The sequence below is a fragment of the Bemisia tabaci genome, chromosome 1 (assembly GCF_918797505.1).
Source record: "Bemisia tabaci chromosome 1, PGI_BMITA_v3".
Classification (NCBI taxonomy): Eukaryota; Metazoa; Arthropoda; class Insecta; order Hemiptera; family Aleyrodidae; genus Bemisia; species Bemisia tabaci.
In genome coordinates, this window is record NC_092793.1 from 57,200,606 (window position 1) to 57,213,642 (window position 13,037).

General features: G+C 35.8%; 1 protein-coding gene across 1 annotated transcript; it reads left to right on the forward strand.

The window, feature by feature from the left end:
• The first annotated feature begins 39 nt into the window (after positions 1 to 39).
• On the forward strand, positions 40 to 12,761 carry Vha44 (V-type proton ATPase subunit Vha44). Its single transcript, XM_019060116.2, has 10 exons — positions 40 to 193; positions 1,545 to 1,698; positions 2,495 to 2,648; positions 3,434 to 3,620; positions 4,256 to 4,354; positions 4,779 to 4,940; positions 5,201 to 5,294; positions 5,928 to 6,025; positions 6,922 to 7,057; positions 7,584 to 12,761. Exons 2-10 carry the CDS (start codon positions 1,570 to 1,572, stop codon positions 7,674 to 7,676), a joined length of 1,152 nt encoding a protein of 383 aa, XP_018915661.1. The 5' UTR covers positions 40 to 193; positions 1,545 to 1,569; the 3' UTR covers positions 7,677 to 12,761.
• Positions 12,762 to 13,037: the final 276 nt, after the last annotated feature.

Below are 13,037 nucleotides of genomic sequence, written 5' to 3' on the forward strand. Positions count from 1 at the left end.
TTTGATAAGTTGAGGAGAACGTTCATCGTTGAACTCAACGGATTAAGAGCGATTATGGTCATGTGACTTATCAATCGATTGTAGGTGTCACCCAAACAAATCACGTGAATTGTGATGGCAAGGTCTCTCAAAGTAAATTATTTTGGAAATTAATTTCTACAACAAATTCCTCCATCTTCTTCACTTACATCTGGTGAGATTGTAGTTTTTACCGCAAATTTTCATATGCCCAATTTCGTTTGATTAACTATCCCGCGTGTTTTGTGATAAGTGCTGGTGTGTAAACTCTTAAAGTAGCCTTAACCTACTTCATTTTGACGCAGGACTTTTGCAGAAATCTCAAGTTTCTACTTCTGAAGCCATTCTTTTTCTTATTGAATTATGATCTGCAGTAATGTTTAATACCTTTTATCCTAGAATCCCCTTTTTTGACCCACCACAGGCTTCAAGTTTCTAACCTCACCTATCAGATTGCTACAAGCCAGTGATAAGGCCTGGCTCTTATCATTATGTTATTCAATTTTTTCTTCCTTTTATCAGTACATTTATAATAGTAAGCCTGTTCGAACAGAGATAGTTCTTTAATCATCTAATTTTCGTACCAGTATCTCAGTATTTTCATCTGGTGCCCATGCAAAGCTAAATCGCTTTGAGTCGGGGCAACGCCTACTTATTCAACCGATACTACACAGTAATTACTTCTCCCTCGCTGTCGCAATTTTCTATTTAGCTTTTCGTCTTAACTGCATTATTATTGCTTCTATGTTCAGGCTCCTTTAAATCAAGTCATCCTCTAGGTAAATGTTTTCTGATGGTTTTGGATGTTATGGAAAGGCATGTCCCGTTCGTTGAAGCCTTTACCTATCTAAGTACAAGGGGTTCAATATTCACCATGATAATCAATGCATTTTCTTGTCTCTAACATTCTAATTTAATCCTTGTAATATTTATCATCAAGTATTTTCAATACCCTGACTATGACTACCATGGTTTTGTTTTGTTTTCATTCATTTCAAGGCTAATGCTGCCAACACACATCATCAAATGGGTCGGTGGCAAGAAATGTTTTCACGGTTATTGTAGAGTTTTTCTGTCATAAAACTTCATGAATAAAACTAACAAGCTCAAAAAAAATTCCACATAGTTATTTCCAAGCGGAGCAATAGCTAATCAAAATCCTTCCATTCAAAAGCCATCAGTCGAGTCTAAGTGCCCAGGTGATGTCTGAAAAAGAGTTCAGTCCATCAACAAACGCTATTTCCCTGCCTGGCTACCACCAATAGTGCCCATGGAGAATACTGTTTCCTAGAGGTCTCATTTTTGGCTTTTTCAAAACAAAGTTCGTTTTTCATTTCGGGGTGAAAAAATTCCTTGAAGCTTGGTTCACTCCATACTTTCAAAGAATTAATTAAAAAATGAGTGCCTCTGACCCATTAAGAATCATATTCAGCAATGAAATATTTTTTGCTTTTATGCTCAGGAGGACTGTCCAATTGCAACTCCGTTTATGTGTTCTCTTTTAATGTGATCATTTTCTTTTTCAGGTTTTCAAATTTTTCTGCATACGAAATGTCGGAGTACTGGCTCATATCAGCTCCCGGAGAAAAAACATGCCAGCAAACATGGGATACACTTAACAACTACACCAGTAATGGAGGGCTTTCGGTCAATTATAAATTTGCCATTCCAGATTTGAAGGTTTGTTAAATATTCGTTTGTTAAATAAATTGTGGAGGCTTAGAGAATTTTTTTTCCCCTCCGAAGGTTTTGAAATTTTCAACTCTTGTAGGATATTGCAACTTTGACACACATACTTAAACATCTAAAAGTTTAACTACAATTTGATCAGTGCTTTGCGTTGACTTCTTTGCTAAAATCCTGCGAATTGCAGAAAATTGCGGAGACCTAGAACAATTATCACCCCTGGGACAGTGATCAGTCATCTTTCATATGATGAAAAATCTGAAATGTTGTAAACCAAGTTGCGAGGTTTTTTAGTTTCACCATCAAAATGTGTTTTTTCTCCTGAGTCTGCACAGGCTCTCAGTATTTTCCCTCCATTAATCCCACAAACCCTTAATCTCAACTACAGGTGAATTATAATTGGCTGGATTCAACAGGAATCATCTTAATTGCATCAGATGCTAACTTATATCTTCTCATGTTTTATTTTTTAACCGAAAACTATGCTGCATTCTGCCTCGAAATTTTATGTGTACAGTCTGTATAATCCAAGAAAAATTAACAAGAAGGTTCAAGGCAATGTGTCGTTTAATTTTCCAGGGAAAGCAAAAAGTTCTTGATCAAAGATCATAATCGCAGATTTTCTGCACCCCTATAATTTTCTGCTAATAAAGTGAAACATATGAATCGAGGGGAAATCAGGCAACATGAATTACAGTGAGGGTAATTTCAAGCGTACTTACCCTTCCAATAATGTTGACAGAGTGATATTTTTTCTTATATTTTAGTATTCAATTTTGTATTATTTTAGGTCGGGACACTGGATCAGCTTGTTGGTTTATCGGATGATCTTGGTAAATTGGACACTTTTGTCGAGCAGGTTTCTCACAAAGTAGCTTCGTATCTGGGTGAGGTGCTCGAAGATAATCCTGATAAACTTACAGAAAATTTACTCGCCAATAATGGTAAGCAAGTTTTGCCTTTTATCATCTTTTTTAGGGATGTTAATAACAAAGGCAGAGGTAGATGGAAAATTACAAAACTTTTCGTGTTCAGATTTTCACAAAACAAACAGTATACAACTGGTGCTCTGGAGTTGATCAAATATTTCTCAAGCAACTTAGATTGAGCTTGGCGCATGGGGTCTTATGAAGGGAGGAGGCAGATTCAAGTCTACGCTCATGCGAGCCTTCCATTTAAAGAAAAAAATAAAAATATTAACATTTTCCAAAGAAACTATATTTTTTCAGCAATATTTCAGGTTTTCTGCATTATTTGTAGAAAAAATTTGGGGAAAGGTCCAGGGTGTCTACAAGTCCGGAATTTCTGGAAATAAAACTGATTATTTAAGTGTGGCCCGGAAGTACGGAAAAAGTGCGGAAATTCCGCAAGAAGGTCCGGAATTTTTGTCGCAATTTGAGTGAGAAATTCAATTTTTTGAAATTTTTCGAATTTTGTCGAATGGTGGTACTGAAAAAGTACTAAATTTTTTCTGCTGAGGAGGTACTGAATAAGTACTGTAAAAGTACTGATTTTTGGCCAGCTTAATTTAGTAGACACCCTGACGTCAAGCCAGCTTAACGTGATTCAGCCATCATAATGATAGGTTGGTATTGGGGTGGTTTACTTAAGGGGGTCAAAAAGTTGGCCTAAACGACCTATGTGCTACTTGAACTCTAGGCTGTCTCATGATGAGTTAAAACCTGTGTGAGTAAGTATAACATATTAAATCACACTCTTCCTCTTTCAGTGGACCTGGCGACTTATATCACGAAATTCCAATGGGATATGGCAAAGTACCCCATCAAACAGTCTTTACGTCAGATAGCAGACATTATTAGCAAGCAAGTCGGACAGATAGATGCAGACCTCAAAACCAAATCAGCTGCCTACAATAACCTGAAAAGCAGTCTTCAGAATATGGAAAAGAAACAAACGTAAGCCTCATCCAAGCGTCAAGTTTTTTTACATCAAAATCAATAAATTTAATCGCATCGAATTGTCCCTATCATTGGAAAGCATATCCTTAGGTAACTTTGCTTAGCTTGCAACAAAATTCACATCTAATTGGCATTTCGAAAGGGACCATTTAATGTATTTACTGTAGTACCCAGTCAGTAAATCTTTCATTAAAATGAATTTTTGGAATTGTGGCAGAAACGCTCTTCGCTTTTATGGTAAAAAAAAATTGTGTCAGTTGATGAAAAATTAATCAAACGATCAATGAACAACATTCTCTCTCTGAATATTTCTTTGCTATCTTGAGAATTTGTTTTTTTGAAGAATCTAAGGTTAAAACATGATAGTTGTGAACAAGCCTGAATATTAGCCCAAGTTCCCTTAAAATTTTGCTCTCAGTCTTCTCTTAGGGCAAAAATCCGATTCTTTAAATACTTAGGTCAACTGGGTCTCAAGGTAATTCTCAAAGATTTTTCTTTGAAAATGTGTATTAAAGCTGCAACCACACTAATGCGGGATAATCATTTTAAAGATAATTTCGAATTATAATTTTTAAAGTTCTCAAATTTTTCTGCCATTTCATTGATTTTTAAATGGTTTGTGTTTGTTTTAGTGGAAGTTTATTAACAAGGAATCTAGCAGAGCTTGTAAAGAAAGAGGACTTCATCCACGACTCAGAATATTTAACCACATTGTTGGTAGTTGTTCCAAGGTAAAGTGAATTGAATGTATGTTTAACCTCTGTAACCTTCTCCAGGCAAATTTTCAAGGGTTTAAATGTAGCAACAATATTCACTTCGCCATTTATAAGGCGTGGAGGTAAAATTAGACTCCATCTCACTTATCATACGCAAATGGAGAAAAGTCAAAAGTTACTCCAGTTGAATTTGCTCATGAAAAAACTAACCTATCCATCTTTTCAAATTTGAGTTTTTTTGATCCTCAAGATTCATAGAGACCAGATAAAATGTATCTTACAAGGAGATGCAACTGAAAATGTTTCAAAGACTTCTCGTGAAAGTAACGATCTAAATAAAACCAGAAATAAACCAAGCTTTAGGGGGTGGTAAAGTATCAACTTAACTTTGACTCCATTCTTTTGTCACGTTATGAACCCACAATTGATTTTCTTTCAGGGCAAGCTTTGCTGAATGGCATGCAAACTACGAAAAACTCACCGACATGATTGTTCCACGTTCCAGTAATATTGTTTCTCAAGATACGGATTATGGTTTATTCACAATAACGCTCTTCAAAAAAGTGGTTGATACCTTCAAAATTAAAGCTAGAGAACATAAGTAAGTCAAAACTTTTGATACAGTAAAATTGTAATTTACCAGTACAGTTTGCTCTTCTAAATTACTTAGAGAACAAAGTGTAAATCTGATGGTTCCTTCTATCTTTCTCCTGTTTTCTTTCCTTGAGAAATTCGCATGATTTCCCTAACTCTCGTCTAATCTCCATAAACTGCTTTTATCTTTCCTGATTCTTGCTGCATTTTGAAAAATTTTGGTTCTGCTTCCTTAATTGTGACACTATTGATTTTTCTCTTCATTAGATTTATCGTACGAGATTTTGTGTACAATGAAGAGGAACTCGCTGCTGGAAAGAATGAAATCACAAAATTGGTTACGGACAAAAAGAAGCAGTTTGTAAGTTGAATCTTCTCTTGAATATGTTTCCTCACTACCCAATTTCCTCTGACATTACCTCAAAGGAAGAAAAATGAAACGTTGTGGCTCCATCTAGTCTTTGCTAAGCAACATAAGTTCAACTAAAAGTGATGGAGTACTAGATTTTAAGTTTATAAACTTTCATAGTAAATTGCAATTTATCGGATTGATCTTTTGGTCCCTTCAAGGGGGGCAAGCTGCTTCAAAGAAATGGATTCCCTGATTTTACAAATTGATTAATCAGTCCTGTGAAATTTGATAAATAGTGGCCTTACTGTAGCTACAAAACAATGCAGTCGCTTATCTGACCCAATTCAAATCTCAGGATTTTATGTTGAATAAAAAGAATAAACCAGCTCAGTTAAGTATGCTGTTGCGGAATGTTATTGCCTAAAAGAAAGAGAGAGAGTAGGGAAAAGACAGTTGTAGACATCATGAAAGAAAGTTTTTATAAAGTGGCAAAACACCAAAGTCTCCAAATCTTTTTCAGGTTCTTATGGAGTGTCTCTCATCGTTTGTGTCTTGAATAGCACACATTTTGGACAGGTTTTTTTTTTTTTTGTTTTTTGTTCAGTTTGACAAAATTTTAATAAACCTGTTCCTATGCTTCAGGGTCCTCTGGTTCGGTGGTTGAAAGTTAACTTTAGTGAATGTTTTTGTGCTTGGATCCATGTCAAAGCACTCCGTGTCTTCGTAGAATCAGTACTCAGGTTAGTAACAATTTTTTTAAAATGGTGATATAGAGGTCCCTTCATCAGTTTTCAGCAAACTCAACTTTGTTGCTTGTCCCATTAAAATTAGTCTAAATAGAATTTTGTCTCACATGTTATACCAATAGACACATGAAATTCTTCCCTTCTAAATTTTTACAGGACGGATCCTTAAAATGAGCCTCTAAACTGCTCCAATCCAGAAAGCAGAAAAACTGGCCCCGAAAAGACATCTCAAAATTTTGAATAATAATTAAATGGTTTTTTTAAAGAACTCTGACTTTCCAAACTTAGCCTAGATTCAGGATCCTTGACTCTTGAGCCCTGATTTTCTCTTCATAATTTTAAGCTGACTTTGATACCCCCTAGTAAGAGGTTGGAAGTAATTTTGAAAAGGGCACATAAGTGTTCTCAATTACAATAAGAGACAAATGATGTAAATTACTTTCCCCTCATCTAATCATTGTCAAGTGAAAACTAACTAACATTACTGGGCTAAGTGCCAAAAAAATGATTTTGAATCATTCACTCAATTATTTCTGACTACTATAGCAGCACATACTACTAACAGCATCTTCCGCTCATTATACTCATTATTCTAGTGTTAGTGGCTCTTAACCCATTATGCAGTGTTTATCCTTGGTGCCTAGTATGAAATGCTAAGTCTAACTCAATTTTCGATTAAGTAGCATTTAGTCCATTATTTATTATGAGTTTTCAAGTACATGTACCTTCCCTATGGGTTTCTGAGTCTTCAGTGGTGTTTACCATTCTTTATCTGCTACCTCAGAAAAAATCTTAATTATACTGTAAATGCACTTGCTGTTAGATAGGTTACAACAAAGTTTAAATAATGCGACGTTAAACTGATTTTACAAAATTTCTCTGTGATACAGGTACGGACTGCCAGTTAACTTCCAAGCAATGCTGCTACGTCCCAACAAGAAGAATACCAAAAGATTGCGAGACGTCCTTCAGCAACTGTATGGTCATCTGGACAGCAGTGCCCAGCAAGGTTCTGGTGCTCAAGATGTAAGTTAAAAAACTATGACCTAACTTTATCGACTCGTTTAATTTTCATTCCATCATCTGTAAAAAGAAATAGTTGCCTAAGGTGAAGAGAGCTGATACCGAAGAAGAATTTTTTTTCTGAATGGTGGACGGGATGTCTTGCTTTTTTGATGTTCTTGCAGAAAAACCGTAACCGCAAGTACGATATCAATGTTCTGCTATTTTGAACTTGAACCAGCGGCCATTTTGAAGAGTTGATAGATACCGATCTGTAATTTGTGCCAAACTTTTTCTTTCTCTATATCCTATCCAATTACGTATCCCAAAACGAGTGTTCCTGTTTGAAATTCGAAAGTGACGACCCCTCTCAAAAAATTTGTCTGTTTTTATACGAGGGCACCTCGTCCAAACCGCATGTCAATATCTGCATCCATTCTTGAGATATCAGCAAGTATCCATACTTTTTGCATACCCTGTGTAGATAAAATAGCTTAGTAAATATCTAGAAATTTTTGTTGTTAACGATTACATTCTCTGTCTCTTTTAGGCTGTTGATATTCCTGGTCTGGTCTTCGGTCAGTCGGACTACTACTCTTACGTTTATTATAAGATCAACATCGATATGGTCGACTCAAAATGAAAGTGAAAGAACAAACATCCAAAGAAAGAAAGGTTAAGTGGGCTATTGATTCAGTGTACTCTCCTGTTTTCCGCAATAGTATTTAATGCCATTTACGTTTACGACCCTGTATCATTTCTTTATCTGGAAAAGCAGTCTCGAGATTTCAAAAAGTTGCCATTAATATGAAATCTGTGGCACTGTTGTAGGCTTGTTCTATAAATACTGGATTCTGTCGTCTATGATTAAATCAATCTTTGTTTGTACCTTTGAACAATAGCCATTGCTTACCGCAGTCTGTAAATATTCCCCTCATCCAAGAGAATGAGAAATGAACACAGAAGTTCTAAATGCAGAAATTTTAAAGTGCGCTAGAATGGTATCTATCAGCAGCTATTTTCAATTGATTTTTTCAGAAAGAGAAAAGGATTTAGAAATTTTCTGCATTTCTCCGGACCTTCTTGGAAAAGTTCCGTACTTGGAGACAAAAATATTAAAAAGGTGCCAATGCTTTATGGGTTAAAAATTAAAAGTTTGATTTCCTCTCTTTCTTTTTTTTTAAGTTCTTTAGGCCTTCTTAATATTTTTTGATGGTTGATTCACTAAAAAGAGGCTCCAATTCGAAAAGGGGAGGGCGCTCTTTTCGAAAACTTCAATCATGAAATGAATACAAAATATGTCTGGCTCTTTTGATTTTTTTCTTAGGAGATTAAAACTGTCCAACTTTTTTGCACGCTTGTCATAAGTAAATATTAGTTTCAAAAGTAAGCGTGAGCTGCAAAACTATGAAGTCCCTGATTGAATGAACTGCAGTTAAAGTTCCATTTCTCTATCTTTTCAATTTTTTCAAACTTATTATTTATGCTCTAATTTTTTTCATCTTCCTCTTTCCTCATAAAATGTTCACTCATTAATCAGAACAATGCGTCATTCAGAGCCTCTGCTGGTGCTAGCTCCAAAAGTCTTCGAGACATTGAGTCCATCAGCAAGAGTGTCTAAAATATTTCAGTCATCAGATTGTTGGTAAGCAGCTGATACTCCCCACTGATCAAACAAGAAAAAGGTCATTTCTCAACATTGTTCAATGTTTTCAATGTGTTGTTTTTGAATGGCTCTAAAGTTACCAAAATTCTCATCGGAATTATGCATTTATATTATTTCATCCTTTGAATTTCATTTCGATTGTATCTCAAAACATTGAGGTTAAATTTAGGGCTGTGCGAGTACTCGAATTTCGAGTCGAGTCGAGCCGAGTTTCGAGTACTCGACTCGGCTCGAAAGTTAGGTTAGGTTCGAGCGAGTACTCGAACTCGGCTCGAGTGTCAACAACACGAGTTTTTTCGAGTATTTCGAGTTTTTTTTGAGCCGGAAACGCCGAAAGAGTCCAACTTCCAAATATTTCAATCATACTTAAACTATTATTAGTTTTGCTATCATTTTACGATTGAATAACATCAGAGTCTCGTCGGCAAATTTCTACCATCCGCAGCGCCAACACGCTACCGCCCGGCGATTTCCTGCCGCCCGCGCGCGGTTTGTAACTTCACGGAGTCATATGAGCGCATTTATGCGCGCGACAAATTTCAACCTGCGGCGACGACCGCCGCTTGGAAAACTGAAAGTGAGCACGTGTTTTGGACCTATTGCGCTCCAGAAAAACGGTGTCGCGGCGGCAGAAAAAAGGTGCTGCGGCTACAAAAATATGGATCGCGCGATTCCAAAAAAACGTCGCGGCGACAACTGCCGCCGGCGACACGGCGACAACTGCCGCCGGCGACACGGCGACACAAATTGCGAGCATAAATGGGCTCTGAAGCCTTCTTTTGTGCCGCCCGAAGTTCCTTTGATGTACGCTGCTTCTTCCCAAGTTTGGTCCTCTTTTCAAATTAAACCGCGGGAAGTTATTTTAACGCGTTACTGCCGAACATTTTGTAATTCTAGTGTAAATCCTTCCTAGTGTGTCATCGTCAATAATTATTAATATCATATTATGAGTTTTGTTTGGAATTATTTGTTGTAGAAAATAGATTAAATCACGTTTTAAAACTCGAAATTACTCGAACTCGACTCGAGCTCGACTCGGCTTGAGGGTCATTTTCAAAGCTCGAAAAAGCTCGAAATCGGCTCGACTGAGTGAAAAAATACTCGAACTCGGCTCGAATCCAAAAAACCAGGCTCGCACAGCCCTAGTTAAATTGCCTTACTTGTTAAGTGAATGCCCCGTATCTTTTATTTATGCCTTTTCGTCCTTTGAAATTGTTGCAGTCTGTGGTAAAATGTTTGATTGAGTATTTTTCTGACTGGGTTGATTAAAGATGCTTCAATTTAAGCCACTGTCTACTTTTTTGATTTCTGAAGAATTGATCGTTGGTTTTTAGTTACCCCAAGTAATCGTTGATCATTTTTGGGTGCACCAGGCACAGTACATTTGCAATTATTGAAGCGTCTGTCACAAAATCGAGCTATTTAAGTGCACTAAAAAAATACAAAAAAAAACTGTGAATTGTCCTTCATGCATGACAGTGATCCCAGGCTCCTCCTTTTCATTATTTCAAGGTGATGTTGTACCTTTCCACTTAGAAAGTTTGGGAATGAATCAAGCATATGCCTTTTTGGTCCCCCACTCAAAAATACAAGTTTACTTATATCCAAAATTGGGCTCTGTTTGCGGTTCTGCCAAGTTGTGACGAGCCCTCAACAATTAAAATTGTTTGAGACCGTGAGGAATAACATAGACTCATCTGTTCAAGAAACTCTATTTTCAAACCCAAATTCTATAGTTTCTCTACTTTTCTAGATTTGTATCTCAGTTCCCATCTGTAAGAGATTAGATGCTTGTCATAACATTACAGTAGGGCATTGTGAAGAAGGAAAAAATTGTCTTGTCTAATTTTCAAACTTTCTAAAGGAAAAGTTATCCTTTATATTGATGGTTGTTCAATTAGATTATCGTACTGGTACCTGTACCATTTAATTTTACCCAGTCACTGAAATACGCCTTTCATAATTAAACATTTTCTTGTTTCCATAACCGTGATATTTAACTCAGTTAACTCCCTCAAGTTAAGTATCAAAGAACTGCATGTGCTCCCAATTTTTTCTAGAAGTATCAGTTTTTTTTTTAATCTTCCAATCGGATTGTTTAAAACTCTTTGTTAACTCCCTAGAGTTCTTCTAATGAATTAGACACCCAATAAAGGTGGTCTGGTTTAAAAAGGTCCCCCTCCCCCTTAAATTCTATCAAATCAAAAATTGGTGGACATTAGAGTGTTGGCAAATTTTTTTTATCTCAAACATTATTGGACAATAAGTAAATCCTGCTTTTGTTAAAAATGTAGTAATGCAGGCATTGAGTGTAACCTCATTTTACTACCAATGAAATTCAGTCTCTCCTCGACTCATAACAGATCAATTGCTCTGCCACTTGAAATAAGATCTCACTGTCCTGGAGGAGATAAAAATAATTTTTAAGATACAATCAGACTCAGAACTCTCAATAAAAGTAAAATAACCCATGAATATAATTTGCAATAAAAGTGTAACTCAACTGATGCTTTCGTATCTGAGGTATATCAGATTTTCTTGTAACATATTTTTCCCTGCCCAGATTATCTTGTCCATACGACTGTACATCTTTGCAATTTGGGGGAGAATTGGGAGTGCAGTCTGAAAAATATCCTCTTAATTATTGAACTTGAGGCTTGTAAATGTAGTGTAGGATAGTAGGCCTCCATGCATTCCAAAATAAGTATTTAAGTCGAAAACTGTAAAGTTAAGGTTACTTCTAAGAAAAGTGCTTATCAGTTTTGATCGCCACTTGTATACTTTTTTCTTTTTTGCTATGTTTTAATTTTAAAGTACGTATTTCTTTCCCTTTCATTTCTGACCAGCACCGACAGCTGCTCTGCTAGAGAATTAAACCTTGAGAAAACATGAGAGCAGCAAATTTTCAATTCAGAGCTATTGTTTCATGATGTTTCCTTGATTTTTAAGGATACCTTATCTTGAAAAAATTTACCATCAAGAAGAGGTATCACTCCTTTGTGGCGACCGTCTCAGTTTGATCATAGTAACGTAACATTTGTATCTGGCATTTTTGAATGATGCGTGACAAGTTTAAAACATTATGGATCACTTCAATAATTATCAACCTTGTTGAAATATTTTTCCTGTTTTTTCCAATAAACTATTTTGTACAGGATGAAGAACAAGGGATAGGTGACTGCTCTTTTTTCACTCTCAGTTAACATAAATCAAATGTTGTTAGTTTTGTTGTTGAAATTATTTGAACTCTCCAGCACTAAATGAAGCTGTTGAATTATTCTTAACTAATTTTTTGTTATAAAAATGTCAAATGAAGCATAGACCACCGTGCTATAATTTATGGAGCACACATAAAATCGCACAAAATAAAGTCTACAGAGGAGGCAATAGGATCAAACAAGAAGAAAAGTGTGGGAAGAGAAAGAATAATGAAAATTCTTGGGCTGAATGTGGACTTTAGTAATCTAAAAAGTTAGAGGAAGAGATCTCTGTTGTATCCGATTTCTATGAAAAGAAATTGTAAAAATATTTTTTCTCAATCAATTAATGGTCAAAGGGTTATTTCCAAGGCCTTTGAGTTCTTTGAAAATAGTGCATTTAAGAATCTAATGAAATAGTGTTGTCAGAATAACTTATTTCCGGCTTGGCTTGCGGACTGAAAAACAAGTTAAATTGATTTCATAAACATCTTTCCTTTTAGGAATGTGATTGTTATATTGAAAAACTGCTTAGTTCAGTTTATGCTGTCTTCTCTCTACTCCTCCTAAAGATGAGCAGATCCATTCCTTGCCTCGGGAATCCAGAATTTTATTCCATGGTCCCTATTCCTCCTTGATTGATGTTTCAGTGCACATCGAACGGTGAGTTCTCCACGCCTTTAAAATTAGGAAGCTGACATTAAATACTAATCTCCGCAGTTTATTTTCCCTAGCTTCATTTGACATTTCAAGTTGTTTCTCTATGTTATGTATTAAATAAGAAAAATGTATTACCTAGTTGTAAAAACGTATTATGTATTTTATAACTGTATGATTGAAACGATTAAATTCTATTTTAATGACATCTAGGAGTTATGATTTTGGTTATTCAGGCGTAGTGCCACTTAATATGAAATGTAAATCCAAAAACAAACTGAGGGGTTTTCTAAAATTGGGGAATTAAACCTATTGTAATTTAATGGCGCGAACATCATAAGAACATGATTTCTTGCCTTTCCGAGAAAAGACGATTGATGGAGCCAATTTCAGTTTGATAAGCAATCCAAAACCTAAGGTCAAGGGAAATAAAAAATTATCACTTGTGATTCACAAGTTGTGAAACACTTAGGAGGCTCTGGTG

Bases quoted from the DNA above. Each gene is read 5' to 3' on its own strand.
- Vha44 (XM_019060116.2), top strand. From the start codon at position 1,570: ATGTCGGAGTACTGGCTCATATCAGCTCCCGGAGAAAAAACATGCCAG. The intron at 2,649-3,433 runs GTAAGCAAGTTT...TTCCTCTTTCAG, and splicing joins AAATTTACTCGCCAATAATG to TGGACCTGGCGACTTATATC. The intron at 5,295-5,927 runs GTAAGTTGAATC...CCTATGCTTCAG, and splicing joins CGGACAAAAAGAAGCAGTTT to GGTCCTCTGGTTCGGTGGTT.